We start from the raw sequence: 17,494 nt of genomic DNA on the forward strand, positions 1-17,494 counted from the left end.
CCCAAGAATAATCTGGTAGGGGGCTAGGGAAGAGGGACAGAGGGTGGAAGGAAGGAAGCCAAATAAAGGTGACACCAAGCAAAGTTCCGTGGGGAGCTCTGGGGACACTGTGCTTCACACCTTGGAGTTGTCCCAGTCAGGGCAAGGAGTTGGAATTTTTATATCCCCTTGCACAGCAGCCATTGGTTCAGGGCACTTCCCGCCCTTGGTGCTAGGTAGGCAAAGCAGCTCCCAGCAGCCTGGGGTGGGTCTCTGACAAAGAGCCATAGTGGCTAGCTGGCAGGAGTGAAAAGCCCACATGCAAGGAGCCTGGAGTCATGTGCACAAGAACCGTAAAGGGATCCTAGGGGCTGTGGGCAGAGCCCTGGCTACAGAAACTAAATAAAAAATTGTAAAAGAACTTGGTGGGCCAACACCGTTTGGAACAAACCTAACTCAGTCATGGGCTGAATGCAGTCCTCTGTGGGAGGAAGAGAGGAGGACTGTGGGCTGGAGTTTGTAAAACAGCAGGTGACTGTGCCAGCGCTTCTGTCTGCATCTGCCTCCGTCCAACTTATGCCTTTTGGCAGTGGCAGCAGGCTGGCCAGTCTGGAGGTGCCAGCGTGGGGGTAGGTATATGCTGTGAGGCTGCCCACCTTGGGGTGCAGAGCGGGCTGGAGCCTGGGGAAGCTTCTGCAGAGGCACGTTTCTTGCCATGGCTCACTGCTGGTCTGCTGGTCTCCAGGACCCCTGCGCTTGGTTGGATGGAAGTTCCCATGCTCAGGACATAAGGCCCCCACCCCAGCAGCAGCTTGGGCCCTCACAGTAGCGCCCGTGGCTGATGGTCGAGGCACTGGCAGATTGAGGTCAGAGGGAGCAGGAACGTACACCTGTGCTGCGAAAGTGCCTACACCAGCCTGGCAGTGTCACTCTGTGGCAGAAACTCTCTTTGCGTAGGAGAATTTGCATTATTCCTGCTGACCGAAGAGGGGCAATGACTTGCCCAAGGTCATGTGGCAGGCATCTGGCCGAGCTGGAGCTGGAGCTGAGCCCAGTTAGCTCTCCTGACTCCCAGCAATGAGGAGTGGAAGCAGTGGAAGGTCTGGGGGCTCTAGCAAGGGTTACACATGTGAGGCCTGAATTAGAATCCTGGCTCTGTCTAGCAGGGTGACCTTGGTGCCAGCTCGCCTCCCTGAGCCTCAGTCTCTCATCTGCAAAGTGGGTATAATCCTCACTGGATTGTTGGAAGGATTAAATGAGATGATGTTTTGTTTTTTAAAGATTTTATTTTTTTATTCATGAGAGAGACAGGGAGAGAGGCAGAGACACAAGGAGAGGGAGAAGCAGGCTCCATGCAGGGAGCCCGATGCTGGACTCGATCCCAGGACCCCGGGGTCATGCCCTGGGCTGAAGGCAGACGCTCAACCACTGAGCCACCCAGGTGCCCCGAGATGATGTTTATAAAATGCTTAGCATAAATTTTTTTTTTAAGATTTTATTTATTTATTCATGAGAGACACAGAGAGAGAGAGAGAGGCAGAGACACAGACACAGGCAGAAGCAGGCTCCTTGCAGGGAGCCCGATACAGGACTTGATCCCGGGTCTCCGGGATCATACCCCAGGCTGAGGGTGGTGCCAAACCGCGGGGCCATCGGGGCTGCCCCCTCCAAAAAAAGATAAATAAAATAAAATAAAATAAAATGCTTAGCAGGCAGCCTGGTGGATGGTCTGATAAATGCCCCTCCCTGGTCATTTGTCTGAGTAACCCTCCATACCTCTATGGGAGGGCTTATGTTTCTCAAGTACTTTTTTTTCCCTTAAAGACATGTTTCCTTATTTTAGAGAGAGAGAGAGAGGAGAGAGAGAAAGAGAGCACGAGCAGGGCGGGCAGAGGAAGATGGAAAGAGAATCCCAAGCAGACCCCACACTGAGTGCAGAGCCCAATATGGGGCTCGATCTCATGACCTTGAGATCATGACCTGAGCTGAAACCAAGAGTCGGGTGTTTAACTGACCGCGCCACCCAGGCACCCCTCAAATACTTTTTACCCTTTGTTTTATTGGCTCCTCACACCTAGCTGGCAAGGTGAAGCAGGCAGGATTGATTATTCCTGTTTGTCAGTGAGGAACAGGGGCAGAAAGTCGGGCTGGCCCAGTGGTAGGATTTTGGAACTGGGCCTCCTGATTCTGGGTTCCCTGCACTTCCTGCATTCTTAGGTCGCCTGAAAGCAGGATGCCAGTGATTTTGTCATCTGTCCCTCCCTCTGGAAGACTCCCAGCTGCGCTTGGGACGGCAGGCAGCAGGGCAGGCAGCGGAGCGGGCCGAGGGGTGGGGCAGTTCTGCGTGATGGGTTGGATGTGTGGTACCTCTGGGACCTCCAGGTGCAAAGGGATAGATGTTGGCTTGGGGATCTGAGCTCAGACCTGAGAGGGGAGAGTGTTGGGGTGGGGCTGGGGGCCGAGGGCCCCCCTGAGTGGCTGCAGAGGAAGAATGGAGGCATATTTCCTAGGATGTCCTGACAAGTAGTCTCTTGGTTTCTGTCCCAAGTTGAACTACAGTGGCCTGGAGGTTGGACCCTAGAGACCTCCAGGTAGACCTCCAGACCATGTTGGGTCTCTCAGTCCCCAAGGCCACCCCCCAGCCTTCAATTTGTCTTAAACATACAGCTAGACTATCATCAAAAGCAGAGAAGTAGCCACTCTTGACCTTCTGTGGCATTGGTTCAAGTCTCCAGGCTCCAGCCCCCCAGGAACCACCCTTACTCCTTCCTTACGCCTGGGCCCTGGGGGCCATAGGATTTGGGGAGAGTTGGCAGACGGCTGAGAAACCATGTGCCTGCACCATGCATCCTGGGAGCTCGGTCCGGAGCTTCTGTCCCCACTGCCTCCCTGGCCTGGCTCCCCGCTGGGCTCTCCAGAACTGGCCAGGCAGGCCTCGTCCTGGCTCTTTCCTGGGGTAGACAGAGGCCCCAGGAGGCCTAGGTCAGAGCTCTGAACTGGACATTGGTACTCAGTCTCGTGGGCAGGGACGGAGATCCCAGGAGGCCAAATAGATGACTCCCCGCCGCCTCCTCACACACCCTTATCCGACCACCAGCGGGGAGGAAGTTGCTTTGAGCTGGCTTCTGCAGGACACCGCCCAGCCAGGGGCTCCCACTGGACCCCCGGGATTGGATCGGGCTTCCCCAGCTGGCCCCGGGAACCCTGTCTCCACATAGCCTGCCCTAGGCCTGGGGCTTCTTGCCTCAGCGTGGCCTGGAGACAGTAGTGGGGGGACCCCAGAAGTCCCAGGTCTTCGTGAGATTCGGGAGAGGAGGTATTCAGTAGAGAAAATCCTGCTCTCTCTCCTCTAACTCCCTCTGTGAATCTCTTTCCTTTTGGGGACCTCGTTTTCCTGACTGCGCTCTGATGTTCTGGGGTTGGGGCTTGGTCCCCACCCTGGCCTCCCCTGGCAGGGACCACGTTAGCTGACCCTGAGGACACTGTCGTGGCCCTGGGTGTCCCTGGTGAAGCCGTGGAGATGCCACACTGCCTCGCCCAGCCCAGCCCCCCCGCCAGAGAGTCCTCAAGCGTCTCGGGAGTCAGGAGAGGCGGAGGGTCTCGGGCAGGTTGCAAGCCACCCTCTCAGAGGATGCCAGCCTCTGCCTCCATCCTGGGCGATCTAGGTCAGCTTCCTCTTCCCAAGCTTCTCCCAGCCAAGCCTCTTCCCTCCCTGGGAGGTGTGAGCTTGTTACAGGCACAGAGGCTATTGTTAGAAACCGTGGTCGCCGCCCCCCCACCCTCCGGATGTTCCCCAGCAGGCCCAGCACCCCAGCGACCCATCCCAGAATCCTCTTTCCCTCGGCAGCCGAGAGCCGGGGGAGGAGGGCTGGAGAGAGGAGGCTGCGCCTGGCCGAGCCTCCCGAGGAGTCTCCTCTTCCACGGACTTCGATTTTTCTTTCTCGCTCAGAATTGAGGAGCGCTCTTAAGGGTAGGGGTTGGCACTCTATAGGCCCCAGGAGGGGACCCAGGGTGACCTTCAGCTGGGCCACCTCCAGGCTGTCCCCAGGACACTCGGGCACCAGCCGTCCTCTCTGGCCTGGGATCGCTGACCCCAGGGCGGCCACTGGTCCCTCAGACGCAGGGAGAAGTTGGTCTTTTCCCTGAGGAGAATATGAGTCTCCCTGGGAGGGAACTCAACCCTGCCCTGAGCAGAAGCCTTGGCGGAAACTCCAGTTTCTGGTCTCTCCCCAGGACTGAGAAACCAACTCTTTGTTTGAAGGCTGGGGAAGAGAGGGAAGGAGAGGAACCAGCATGCATTGAGTACCTACTGTGTACCAGCTGTGGACATCATCTCTCCTGATCCCCAAGACAGCCCCGGGAGCTGGCAGTTACTGGTCCATTACACAGATGAGCAAACAGGCTCAGAGCAGAGAAGGCGCTTGGCCGAGCTGGAGGACATGTCGCTCTGTCTCTGCACGGTGGCCGGCAAGCTCCGGAGCCTCCCCCGAGGGCCATGTGGGGACAGAGGGCCAGCCGCCCAGGCTGCCCGCCCAGCGAGCCTTGCAGGGCCTGGAAATGAAGGTACTCAACCCCCACAGTCAGAACCAACATCGTAAAAGGGGGTTTTAATGAAGTATAAAGAGCAAGACAAATATTTGTGCAGCGCAGCTGACTTGCGAGTGGCCTGCGGCCCCAGCCCACAGCGGGGACACACAAGTGGTTAGCTGCCTCTCCCAGCAACTGCCAGACTCACTCTCAGCAACCACACCTGGGTGCCGTCGTGTTGGGGCCAGAGTGCGTGTGTGTGTCTGCCCCGCCTGTGTCCCCGGGTTACCCTCCTAGCCTGGATGGATGTGCCCCCCACTCCACCAACCCTTGGCAGGAAGTTCAGATTTTGCCACGTAGGTGCCTTTGGCTTTGCACGGAGAGCCATCCAGAGTGCCCCTCCCGCCGCCCCAGAGTCCACCCCCCACCCCCCCACCCCCACTAGGCCCCCCTCCAGCTTCCTCAGCCCAACACCGAGCTCCACCACCGCCACGGCCACCACCACCACCACCACCATCGCCACCGCCATGCAGGACCCGTGAGTCCGTGCCCACCAGGCAAAGGCCCCTTTCCTTCCCGGGAAGGCAGAGGCAGGGGCCCCCATGGGCTGCACCTGCCCAGAGCCTTTTTCAAATGCCACCATATACACTCGTGGCAGCCCTGATTACCATCATCCCCCTATCACTGTCATCGTCACCTTCCCCTTTACCTCTGTCGCTGAGCACTTCTCGGTTCCTGAGATCCTACCATGTGGTCTGCTTTGTTCATTGCTGAGGTCCTGATAAAGGCAGACTAGACAAGAACCTGATCCTGGAGGAAAATCAGCTACGGAGGAACAAAACACATAGGTGATACCCAAAGAAAAGAAGGTATTGCATAGGGCAGCCCAGGTGGCTCAGTGGTTTAGCGCCACCGTTGGTCCAGGGCCTGATTCTGGAGACCCGGGATGGAGTCCCACGTCGGGCTCCCTGCATGGAGCCTGCTTCTCCCTCTGCCTGTGTCTCTGCCTCTCTCTCTCTCTCTCTCTCTCTCTGTCTCTCATAAGTAAATAAATCTTTAAAAGAGGAAAAAAAAAAGGTTTTGCATAAAAATATACCAACCCACTACTTGTGTCTCTCAGGCCGGGAGTGGCTCAGGCAGAAGAGCAGTTTTCATGAGCTGCCCCAGTCTGGGATGCTTTCTGACGGGGACCGCGGCTCCTTCAGCTCTGGCACCGTGTTATGTGGCATATACTGCAGAGGAGGACGCTGCCCGGTACCCTGTGCCCTAGACACCATACGTACGGTGCAGCTGGGGCTGTTAGAACAGAGAACTTGCAGACCTGAGGGCTTACACTATAATCATTTGCTTCTCATGGTTCTAGAGGCTGGAAGGACAAATCGGGGCGCCAGCATGGTCGGTTTCTGCGTAAGGCCCTTGCCCTCCTTGTTGCGTCCGCATATGGCAGACAGAGATCCTCCTTCTCATGTCTCTTTTTCTAAGGGCACTGACCTCATTCATGGGGGCTCCACCCCAATGACCTAATCACCCCCAAAGGCCCCAACTCCTATTGCCATCACAGTGGGAGTTTGGGCTTCAATATATGGCTTTTGAGGGACACAAACCTCCAGTTTGCAGCAGCTGGGAAATGAAGGAGCTTCGTAATAATGACCCACCGCACGGTGTTGTGTTCAGGGCCCAGAGGACTTTCTCAGCAAGTTTAATTTCTCCAGCGACCTTGGCGGGGGCGGGGGGGGGGGGCAGATGTGTAGCTCGTCTTAACCGAGGGGAGGCTGAGATCTGGTGGGATGGGAGGGCGGGTGCTGGTCATCTCCGAGACTGGATGCCCCCATGTCACTTGCCTTCCCCATCCTCCACGTCCGGGGAGAGACTTTGAAAGGTTAGTGGCTGGCCCAAGGTCACAGGGCTGTTGTGCTCACTTCAGACCTCCCTTCAGAGCCGCACGGGGTGGGGTGCTGGTGCTCAGGAGCTGCTGGGGGTGGTGGGGAGAGGCTGAGGAGCTTCCGGGCTCAAGGTCCAGGCCCCAGGGCAAGGCAGGCAGCGACGGTGGCCAGAGGCACGGGTATCACGCTCAGGCACGTGCGGCCTTCTAGACGCAGGCCCCGGTCCCACACCGCCCAGGCCCCGGTCTGCGGTGCCCGCCACTGCTTACATGTATCAGTCTGGTGGGCGTGCGGATGCTGGGCACTGCGGCTAGCCCTGGGGCCCGCGTGGCCTGCGATGCCAGACACATCCCTCGGCCACTTTGGGTTAGAGTCCTTTCATCTGCAAAACAGAGCTCCTGGGCCCGTCTCATCATCTGCAGGCAGCCCTGGGTCAGATAGGCCTCTTCCACTGCCACCGTGGTGGCGCCCAGTCCCTCCTCTGAGCCATGCTGATGGTATTTTCAGCAAAGGGTCGTCGTGAGTTTAAATGAGGATGACTGTGGGACCGCATGCCCCGCATGACTGGGATGTGGTGTTACTGTCCCCCTGTCACCGGGGCCGTGGGGGTGATGGAGCTCCATCCTCCACGAACCTTTCCAGGGTCTGCTTCATCCTGAAAAGACTCCACAGCCTTTGGGCTGGAACATCCAGGGTCATGCTACTAAGGGGACCGCAGGTGGGCATGGCCCCAGAGGTGGTCGACCAGTAGTATTCATGTTTGACTCCTCAGAACCTGGACCCATACCAAGCCCCCTTGTTGAAGGGGAAACAAGTCACTGGCTTCAGAATATCCTGCCACCAGCCACCAGAGTCCACCCCATCCTGCCTCCAGGGTCTCCTAGGGCAGAGGCAAGGTCAGAGCTTCCAGAGGCCTCCCTGTAGACCTCCTCCCCTCTCTGTCCCCTCACTGCCCTGTCAGCATGGCGACCCCTGCCCACCCCGGACCAAGCAGCAGCTGTGGCAGGAGGGCCTTGGGGCAGGGATGCTGGGTATGCCCACCCCACCCCCGTCCCGCAAGCTTCGGGGCCTCACTAGGAGCCACAGCGGTGGGCACGCTCGGGTGGCACTGGGCTGGGGTTGAGGGGGTGGACTTGTTAAATGATACTGGAGAGCATTACTACTACTACATATTAACTAGTCATAAAGATTAATTATTAATAACAGCTCATCAATTAATAATGGTGTGCAATTTATGGAACATGTCTATAGCCAGGGCCGGGCACTTTATATGTATAATTTAATCCATTTGACAATCCATTCAGGTAAGAATTTTTATTGCCATTTTCCAGATGAGCCACGTAATCAGAGAGATTCAGGGACTTTCTTAAGATCGCACAGCTAGGGACTGGGTGGAAGTGGGCCTGGGATCAAGGTCCGCGTGAGCCCGGGGGAGCCTGTGTGTCCAGGCTGCTTAGCCCCCCGCTGCTGCTAGGTCCTTGGTGTCCAGTGGCAGATTTGGGGAGACACAGTGCCCCTGGCCTGATGACAGACTGTGGTCCCCCGAGGAGCCCCACACTGGCTGACTTTCTCCCTGTCTTCCTCCCGGCCGGGCCAGCTAATGAAGCAGCGTCTCTGCCCACTTCGGGGCTATAGGGGGCCCCAGGTGTCCTCCCTTCAAGCATCGGGCCTGGATGGCTGGCTGGACTTCCGGGGAGGCCCCCACCCTGCAGGAAGCCCTGGAGGTGTCCCCCTGAGGCCCTACGGCCTGCTGCGAGCTTCTTCCAACCTCCCGCCCTGGCCACCTGCACCTGCCCAGCCCCAGGCCGGTGCCCGCCAAGCAGGCATGGGGCAGTGCCCCGGGCAGCTGCAGGCTGGGCAAGAGCGGCCACCCCCTTTCCCAGCGGGCCGGCCAGCCACCTACGAGGCCCGTTTCTTTCCCTGTGCCCCCAGATCTTCCACATGACCTACGACCTGGCCAGCGCTGTGGTGCGCATCGTGAACCTCATCGGCATGATGCTCCTGCTCTGCCACTGGGACGGCTGCCTGCAGTTCCTGGTGCCCATGCTGCAGGACTTCCCCGACGACTGCTGGGTGTCCATCAACAACATGGTGGTGAGCGCCCAGCTCGGGCCTCCCTTGGGGCATTGGGGGGGCAAGAGCACCAATGGGCAGCGTAGGTCCACAGCACAGGTCTACACCTGAGCCCCGGCACATGGGGTCCTGAGGTGCCAGCACGGTGGCCGAGGCCCACGGCTCCAGCCAGTGCAGGCCCATCACCCCCACCTCGTGCCCCCCTCCAGCCCCCTGGCGCGGGCCCCGACTCCCCTCAAGGAAGTGAAGACCTGCTGGTTCTCACTGTATCAAGTGTGGCAAAGCTGGGCTGGGGTTTGCCATCCTCCCTCTGTCCCCCAGACGCCTGACCAACCCTAAAAGCTGAGCCCAAGAAAAGGGAAAGAGGGGAGGGGCACCGTAGGTGGCTTGTGGCAGGCTTCTGAGTCGGGGGGGGGCTCCCTCCCCGGCCCTCCCCCCAACCCCACCTCCTAGGCCCCCACAGGTGGGGGCCTGAGCCCCCAGGAGGGAAGATGGAATGGGGGCCGGGAAGCCATCGCGCAGAGCCCCCCACACCACGCCTCCCACGTGCAGAGTGGGCACCAGGTGGGGCGAGGACCCCCTGGACCCGTGAACACCCCCCCCCCAGCTTTGGGAGGCCTGCCTCCCTCCTCCTCCCACCCGGTCCTGTGGTTCACCTGCGGGCCAATCCCCAGAGTCCCAGGGGAGGAGAAGCCAGCTTTGAAAGAGGTGAAAGAGACCCTGAGGCCTCTTTCAGCATCAACTAGGCCTTGACCAAACAGCCTTTTGACGCTAAGTGTAAATGAATCGGCCAGATGGATTGAATATCCGACACCCGAGGCTCATCAGGAAGCCGCCCCCCATGCCAAGCCCTGACTAGAGGCAGCTGGGGCCACCCTGGGTCCCCAGGCTGGGAGCTGAGGCGGGCACCCCAGGATCAGCCCCGCTGACCTCCCAACCAGGTCTGGACCGAGAGCCACCAGACCGGCTCGGCTTGTCTAGGACCACCTGAGTGGCCTTGACTGTGGCTCACAGCTCCTGTGCCTTGCCCCGGGTGCTAGCAACAGCCTGGGAACCGTGGAAGGGTTTGGGGCCCCGCGCCCTGGTTCTTTGGGTCCTGAGCTAGGTCATGCACAGAGTTGCTCATCCATCCCCTATGTAAACAGGGAGGCACAGGGGAGGTAGCAGATGCTGGGGTTCATCTGGCAGCTTCCTCTTTTGGGACAGTTTCCTCTGTGTGAGGGTGACAGGCCCACACATGCACTAAATTCAGGAGATGGCCCTTCTGCGCCCAGCTTTCCCACGCGGAGGCTTCCTTGAGACACTTGCTGGCTTTGGAGACAAAAATAGCCGGGAGCCTCGCTCACTCCCTTCCTCCCTCCTCCTGCCCTCAAGCATTGTCTGTTCCAGACAGTCCATCTCCTGGCAGGGGGGAGGATAACTAGCGGCCTCAGCCCTGAACCCATTCCGGCAGGGCTCACCCAGGAGGTGAGTTAGCTCTGCAGCGCTCAAACTTTGCTCGCCCAAAATGAGGACAGTGTTTTTGGCTCAGTCTGCCGGAGCTTGTCCCCCCCGGGAAGGCATATCTGGTTTTGTAATTGAGGTCAGTGGGGAAATGGGCTTCACTTGGCAGTAGTTTGGTGGTGGGGGTGGGGTGGGGATGGAGCTATTTTCAGCAAGTGGAGGACAGCAGGGTGGCTCAGCCTGGGGCCTTTGGCGGCCTCGGGGCTCCAGGCTGTTCCCTGAGGACTGAAAAGTCTAAGGGGGGTGAGGCTGGCTCCTGTCCCTTTGCTGGGGCTTCTAGTCTGATCCTGTCCCCCATAGCAAGAGAAAGGCTTCAGTTGGGGGGTTCACTGTCGCTGTACGTCGCCAGTGTGGGCTCCTGGCCCTCACCCAAGGCCTCCAGCCAACAGCAAGGTTGGAAGCCCTCCCTGGGCTCAGCCACTGGGAAAGAGTTAGGTTGAGGGGTGGGAGGGGACAGGGACCTTCTAGCTACCCACCCACAATCTGTCCACAGAACAACTCCTGGGGAAAGCAGTATTCCTATGCCCTCTTCAAGGCCATGAGCCACATGCTGTGCATCGGGTATGGACGGCAGGCCCCCGTGGGCATGTCAGACGTCTGGCTCACCATGCTCAGCATGATTGTGGGCGCCACCTGCTACGCCATGTTCATCGGCCACGCCACCGCCCTCATCCAGTCCCTGGACTCGTCTCGGCGCCAGTACCAGGAGAAGGTAGGGCAGAAAGCTGTGCTCCGTCCTGGGAGCCTTAGGAGAGCACCTGACCCGTGGTCCCCAGGGGGCCCAGGCTGGCAGCCCGCGGGTCCCCGACGCCAGGCCCCCGACGTGTCCTGCCCTCTACCCTCATCTGTCTTGGGCCGTTCTCTTTGCTGTTGCCCGCCTCTTTTTCCTGGACAGATTCCTAAAGCAAACAAACCCCCACCTTGTTCATGATTGCTGAACCCATGGCTCAGCCCATAAACTGAAGTTCACTGGTGCCCTCCGTTGTGCCAAAGCCCATAGATCCTTTGGGGTCCTCATCTTGCGCGGTGTCTCGGTGGTATTTGCCAGTTAGCACTCCCGTCTTGGCTTTGCTCTTGGTTTCTGTAACTGCACACCCTCCCGCTCTGGCTGGTCCTGCTGGTTCTCCTCGGCGGCGTGTCCTCTCAGTCGTCACACGTTGGGTCCCTGGTGGCTCAAGCCTTGCTCTCCACTCCTCCATGCCTTCTGCCCTCAGAGGCGCTATGCTCTACGGGCAGCTCCGCGCAGTGGGGCCCAGGGGCCTAATCGGCTGTCCATGGAGCATGGGCATGTTACTGCATACCTCTGCCCCAGGTGCCCATCTGTAAGAGGGAGACAGGAGAAGGGCTCCTATTGTGGGGCTTATGCGGAGTAATACATGCCGACCTGTAAGACAACACAGAGCAGGCTAGTCAATATTTATTGGCTAAGTGGGCCCCATCTGCCACCTTCCACTCCTTTTTCCGCGTGGCAGAGCAGAGATTTAAAAAATGTAGAGCTGGTCATATCCTCCTGCTTAAAACTCATCCGGGTCTCCAGGTTACTTGTAGACGCAGAGCAACTCCAAGGTGTGCTTCCTCAGCCTGACATTTAAGGGGTATAATCTGGCCCCTTCGCTTCCCATGACCACATCATGCCCTGGGCCCCACAGCCCTCTATTCCAGCCTGGCCAGCGCCCTCCCCCGCCCCCGCCCCGGGCACGGCCTCCTGCAAGGCCTTGGCACCAACACTAGCCTGGAACTCTCCTCTTGCCTTTTCACCTCATCACTTCTCCACCTCTCAGCCTGCACTTGACCTTGGTGGGCCTTCTGTGACCCCATCAGCTCCCCCATCATGTGACCTCTAATTCCCCTTCACCACACTTTGTCCTCCTAATGGATTTAATTCATGGTGTGGTCCTTGTGTAGTGTCCATCTTTCCTGTCCAGGCCGTGGCTCTGTGATGGCAGGACCCAGGTGTGTCCCGTCCCCCATTGAATTCCCAGTGTCCGGCACATAGCGGGGCTCGGTGTGTATTGATTAACTGGCTGCCTGCCTGTCCCGGGTGCCCTCCCTTGGTGGGGTGACCGAGACATGGACGCCCGGGTGCCACGCTGCCGAAAGGAAAGCTCAGGAGAGCCTGCAGAGCCAGGGCAGGGTGGGAGGGGCAGTTTGGGGCAGCAGAGGAAGGAGAGAGAATTCTAGGCAGGCGTCATGAGGAGCATGAACAAAGGTATCCAGACAGGTAGGAAAGAAATCAGCCTGATGAGAACAAGGGGTCCTGGAAAGGGGACGGTGACAAGGCGTCAGGTCGTTCCAGCTAGGCTCAGTCCAGGGCCTGGTGAGGGATCAACGTGGGCCAGCGTCAGGGCCCAGCCTGTGACCGGGTCAGGGCTCCGTGTGTGACCCGGTGGGGGCTCAGTCCGGGATGACGGTCAGGGATAGTTTAGAAAAAAGCACCAGGGTTCACTCGAGGGCAGAGTCAAGCTGCTTGGGGCTCTCCATTCGGGGGGTGTCCTTATTCTGTTCCTTAGCTAATGGCTCTCCAGTCTGAGTCCCCCATAAATCTCTCTGAGATGAATTCCCTCCCACTGGTCTCTTTCTTGCCTGAACCACGTCAACAAGCTTGTTCTCTGGCCGGGTCTCCAGACCCTGCCTCCCCACCACTGTGCCTTCTCCCCTGGCACGGGAAACTCTGAACTACTGCCCCAGCTGTTCTGACACCCCTGGCCCCACAGCCGGCCAGGAAGTCCCTGTCCCCTGGGGCTGGGCACAGTCTCTAGCAGCCTGAGCCAACGTGGCCGGAAGAACATAAGGAACTGTCATCTCCCAACCCTCGGTTGCCTGCAGGCACCTACAGCTGGGCTTGTCCCCGCCTCCTGGGAGCACCAGTCCCCGGGAACGGGCTCCCCTCCTCTACTTGTTCCTCGGGTACAGGAACCGCCCTTCCGTGCCAGTGAGGGAACGGTCGGGTCGTGCCTAATCTGTTTCTGCCGAGTGTGCCCCCGTGGATGCCCGCTCTGCACCCACAGTCTCAGGACGGCCGGAGCAGCACCCACCCATCACCCCTGGGTGGATAGGAGCATTTCCTATTTGCTTGAGGCCTGGGCACTTAGGCTTACCCATCTTTCATCCCCAACCTCTGATTAAGGGCCTGGCCCTCCCCTGGCCCTCCCGTGGGCTAGAGTCACTCCGACAAAATGACGGGGAGCCTGCTGGGGCCACATTTGGATACCCTGCATATGGCGGGTCAGGCGCTCTGACTTTAGCCTCCAAGTGGTTGGGTCCCCCAACCCACTGCAGCCCAACCCTGCTGCCCATGCCAGTGTCACCTGGTGGCAAAGAGCGCCTCCAAAGGCGCCAGTGGGGCCTCTCTGGTCCACAGTGTGACACAGAAAAGACCCGTGTGGGGAGGAAACTTGGTAGACCTCCTGGTCAGTTGGCCTGGACCCGGGCTTGGGTCAGGCCCTATTGCCCCTGGCCATCTCCACGGCACCCAACACGCTGATGGAGCCCCTCCCTGACCCCCAAGGCCCTGGGAGTCAGGGCCATTGCTTGGGGCACACCGACAGCACGGATCTCGGTCTCAAGGAGCCAGGGTCGGCCAGGGAGGCCCACAGGTTGGTGCCAGCTCTGGTCAGCAGCAGGGCTGGGGCCCTCCCGGGGTGACGCCCTCTCCCTGTCTCCCGTGACTCAGTACAAGCAGGTGGAGCAGTACATGTCCTTCCACAAGCTTCCGCCCGACACCCGGCAGCGCATCCACGACTACTACGAGCACCGCTACCAGGGCAAGATGTTCGACGAGGAGAGCATCCTGGGCGAGCTGAGTGAGCCACTGAGGGAGGTGAGCCGGCGGCGCGGCGGGGGGCCAGCGGGGGGGGGGGGGGGGGGTGGGCGGGTGGCCGGGAGGGGAGCGTCCTTCCTGCTGGGCGGCCCCCTCACCTTCTCCCTCTCTCCCTGTCCGCCCCGCCCGGGGACCAGGAGATCATCAACTTCAACTGCCGGAAGCTGGTGGCCTCCATGCCGCTCTTCGCCAACGCGGACCCGAACTTCGTGACGTCCATGCTGACCAAGCTGCGCTTCGAGGTCTTCCAGCCGGGGGATTACATCATCCGGGAGGGCACCATCGGCAAGAAGATGTACTTCATCCAGCACGGCGTGGTCAGCGTGCTCACCAAGGGCAACAAGGAGACCAAGCTGGCCGACGGCTCCTACTTCGGAGGTGAGGGGGCCGCGGGGGCCCTAGGGGGACCGGGCGGAGAGGCCGAGGATGGCCACCGGGGCCCTCTGCGGTCGCCGCCTGGCGCCTGGCGGGTGTCTGCGGCCCAGTGATGGGTGCCGGGCTGGGGGAGAGCCCGCTCGTCCTCCCCACTCCCGCTGTCCCCGCAGAGATCTGCCTGCTGACCCGGGGGCGGCGCACGGCCAGCGTCCGGGCCGACACCTACTGCCGCCTGTACTCGCTGAGCGTGGACAACTTCAACGAGGTGCTGGAGGAGTACCCCATGATGCGGCGGGCCTTCGAGACGGTGGCGCTGGACCGCCTGGACCGCATCGGTGAGGGCCGCCCCGGGAGGCCGGGGGGCGGGGAGGCCGGGAGGCCCTGCACCCTGCACCCGTTCCTCCGGCCTGAGCCCCCGCTCCCTTGTGCGGCGCAGGCAAGAAGAACTCCATCCTCCTGCACAAGGTGCAGCACGACCTCAACTCGGGCGTCTTCAACTACCAGGAGAACGAGATCATCCAGCAGATCGTGCAGCACGACCGCGAGATGGCCCACTGCGCGCACCGCGTGCAGGCCGCCGCCGCCGCCGCCGCGCCCCCCGCGCCCGTCATCTGGACGCCGCTCATCCAGGCGCCGCTGCAGGCGGCCGCGGCCACCACGTCGGTGGCCCTGGCGCTCACGCACCACCCCCGCCTGCCCGCCGCCGTGTTCCGCCCGCCCGCCGGCCCGCGCCAGCCCAGGCGCCTGCAGTCCCTGCTCGCGTCCGCGCCCGCCGCCGCCGCCGCCGCCGCCGCCGCCGCCGCCTCGCCCGCCAGCAGCCCGTCGCAGCTGGACACGCCGTCGTCGTCGTCCCTGCACCTCCCGCAGCTGGCCGGGCCCCCGCCGCCGCCCTCGCCCGGCTCCCCGGCGCGCACGCCCCCCGCCGGCCCCGCGCGCGCCCCGCTGCAGCCCCCGCCGCCGCCGCCCGCCGCGCGCTCCCCCGCGGCCAGCCCGGGCCAGCCCCCCGGGGACCCCGCGCCCGGCGCCCCCGAGCCGCCCCCGCGGCCGCCCGAGCGGCCCGGGCCCCCGAGAACGCTCCCGAGCGCGCCGCCCCCGCGGGCGTCCGGCTCGCACGGCTCCCTGCTGCCGCCGCCCGCGCGCAGCCCCCCGGCCCCGCAGCCCCCGCAGCGCCGCGGCACCCCGCCGCTGACCCCGGGCCGCCTCACCCGGGACCTGCGGCTCTTCTCGGCCTCGCAGCCCGCGCTGCCGCACGCCGGGGCGCAGACTCTCCGCGGGGCGTCGCCGCACTCGTCGGGGGAGTCGGTGGCCGCCTTCCCGCCCGCGCCCAGGGCGGGGGGCGGCGGGGGCGGCGGGGGCGGCGGGGGCGCGGGGAGGCCCTGCGGGGGCCCGGGCGCCGGCCAGCGCGTCACTCTGCCTCGGAAGACACCCTCAGGTTCCGCGCCGCCGCCCCCCTCCTCGCTCGGCGCCAGAGCCGCGCCCCCCGGGGGCCCCCCTCTGACTGCTGCGCCCCAGAGAGAACCCGGGGCCCGGCCTGAGCCCGCGCGCTGCTCCAAACTGCCGTCCAATCTATGAGCAGGGCCCCCTCCCCTCCTGTTTTCTCTTTTTCTTTTTTGTTTCTTCTTCTCCCCCCCCTCCTCCTCCTGCCTCCTTTCTTCCTTCAGGTTTAACTGTGATTATTAGGAGATATACCAATAACAATAACGGTTATCATTAAAAACAACGACAAACAAACAAAAAAACACCCCACACCAGAAAAACAAAAGACAGCAGAAAATAACCAGGTATTCTTAGAGCTATAGATTTTTGGTCACTTGCTTTTATAGACTATTTTAATACTCAGCACTAGAGGGAGGGAGGGAGGGAGGGAGGGAGCAGGGGAGGGAGGGGGAGGGAAGCAGGCAGGGCCCAAAGGCAAAAGCCCGAAGAAGGCAGGCGGGGTCTCTCTCTGGCTGGGGTCTCTGGGGTCTCTGGGGTTGGCCACAGGCGGGGTGACCCACGTTTGGGGGTCTTAGAGCAGGTCTGTTACTGTGTCCATCTTAGGGCAGCAGTCGCCGCCACCACCAGCCCCTTAGCTGTGAACTTGGAGCTCTGCAGAGGATCCTCTTGTGCCCCCACCCCCGCCCCCCCGCAGGAAGGGGTTGCCCCTGGATGTGTTTCTGGGGAGCCTAGGTCACCTGAGTCCTTGAGACGAAAGGGGACCAGGGCCCTGAGAGTCTTGCATTTTTTTTTTCTACTGCAAACTTAGCCAGATCCGTATATGACTATGTATATGTATATGTATGTAAGACGTGTACACGTAGAGCTGCGTTGCGCCCCTAGAGCCGTGTAGATAGCCACTCTCATGTGCGCACACTGTAACCCCGTGTTGCCAGGACACCCAGGTCACCTTACATGCAGCAGCCCGCCGTGGCCCTCGGGCTGGGCACCACAGGGTCTGGGGGAAGTGCTCTCTCCAGTCCTCAGGGAAGAGGACCCCAGGACCCCTCAGCAGGCCCCCCCCTTTCTCCGCATCTCTGGTCTCAAGTCCAGTCCTAGCCTGACCTCTCACCGCGCAGAAGCAGAAGACGCCTCCTGCCCTGAGGGGCCTCAAGCACATCCCCGTCACCTCCACGGCCCTCAGTTTCCCCGTCGGTACCGTGGGAGGTGAGGGCAACTCGTAGTTCTTGAGTCTGCTCTGTGCCAAGCACTGGTTTCGCACTTTACACACGTTGACTCCTTTAATTTCACAAAGACCACGAAGCAGGTGCTTTGACTCTCCCTGTTTCGACGATGAGGAAAGGGAGTTTGGGGTAATTTTTCCAGAGCGTGGTAACTTGGAATGGCAGAGCCAGGGCCCATCGGGGACTGAAATCCGTGCCCACCAGAGGCTAAGCGCTGAGAGGGACGCAGTCTCCGAGCAAAGCGTGGTGGGAAGAGACCAGATTTTGGAAGCGGTCAGACCTGGGTTCGAATCCCAGCCCTGCCGCTGCTTAGCCGGCTGACCTAGGGCAAGTTGGCCGGCCTTTCTGAGTCTGTTATCTCATCTTTAGAACAGAAGTCACTACGGTACCGCCTCCCAGGGACCCCCGGGGACCAGATGGGAGCAGTAGCAGGTGCGAACCGCCCAGCCTACGCCCGGCACACGCCATCGTAGGTGCTCGAGGAATCCGGTCCTCCGGGCCTCCTCCTGTGCCCAGCCCACTGCTCCAACAGACCGAGGCGAGAGCCCAGAGCCCCTCGGCTGAGGGTCCCAGGACCTGATGGTCTCCGGATGAGGGAGGTGGCCGGGCCTCCCGAGAGGCAGGTGGCCACAGGTGGGCGTGAGCCAGGCCTCCAGCGAGCGGTGGAAGAGTTA

At 61.1% G+C, this 17,494-nt stretch overlaps 1 protein-coding gene across 1 annotated transcript in view; it reads left to right on the forward strand.

The window, feature by feature from the left end:
• The window catches only part of HCN4 (hyperpolarization activated cyclic nucleotide gated potassium channel 4), a 41,744-nt gene extending 25,687 nt beyond the window's left edge, over positions 1-16,057 (forward strand). The window contains exons 3-9 of the mRNA XM_041731335.1: positions 8,322-8,483; positions 10,459-10,677; positions 13,639-13,785; positions 13,923-14,163; positions 14,331-14,495; positions 14,597-15,053; positions 15,114-16,057. Coding sequence (XP_041587269.1) covers positions 8,322-8,483; positions 10,459-10,677; positions 13,639-13,785; positions 13,923-14,163; positions 14,331-14,495; positions 14,597-15,053; positions 15,114-15,732 — 2,010 coding nt within the window. The 3' untranslated portion in view covers positions 15,733-16,057. The remainder of the gene's footprint in view (positions 1-8,321; positions 8,484-10,458; positions 10,678-13,638; positions 13,786-13,922; positions 14,164-14,330; positions 14,496-14,596; positions 15,054-15,113) is intronic.
• The last annotated feature ends 1,437 nt before the right edge of the window (positions 16,058-17,494 follow it).

The sequence above is a fragment of the Vulpes lagopus genome, chromosome 2 (genome assembly GCF_018345385.1).
Source record: "Vulpes lagopus strain Blue_001 chromosome 2, ASM1834538v1, whole genome shotgun sequence".
In the NCBI taxonomy this organism is placed as follows: domain Eukaryota; kingdom Metazoa; phylum Chordata; class Mammalia; order Carnivora; family Canidae; genus Vulpes; species Vulpes lagopus.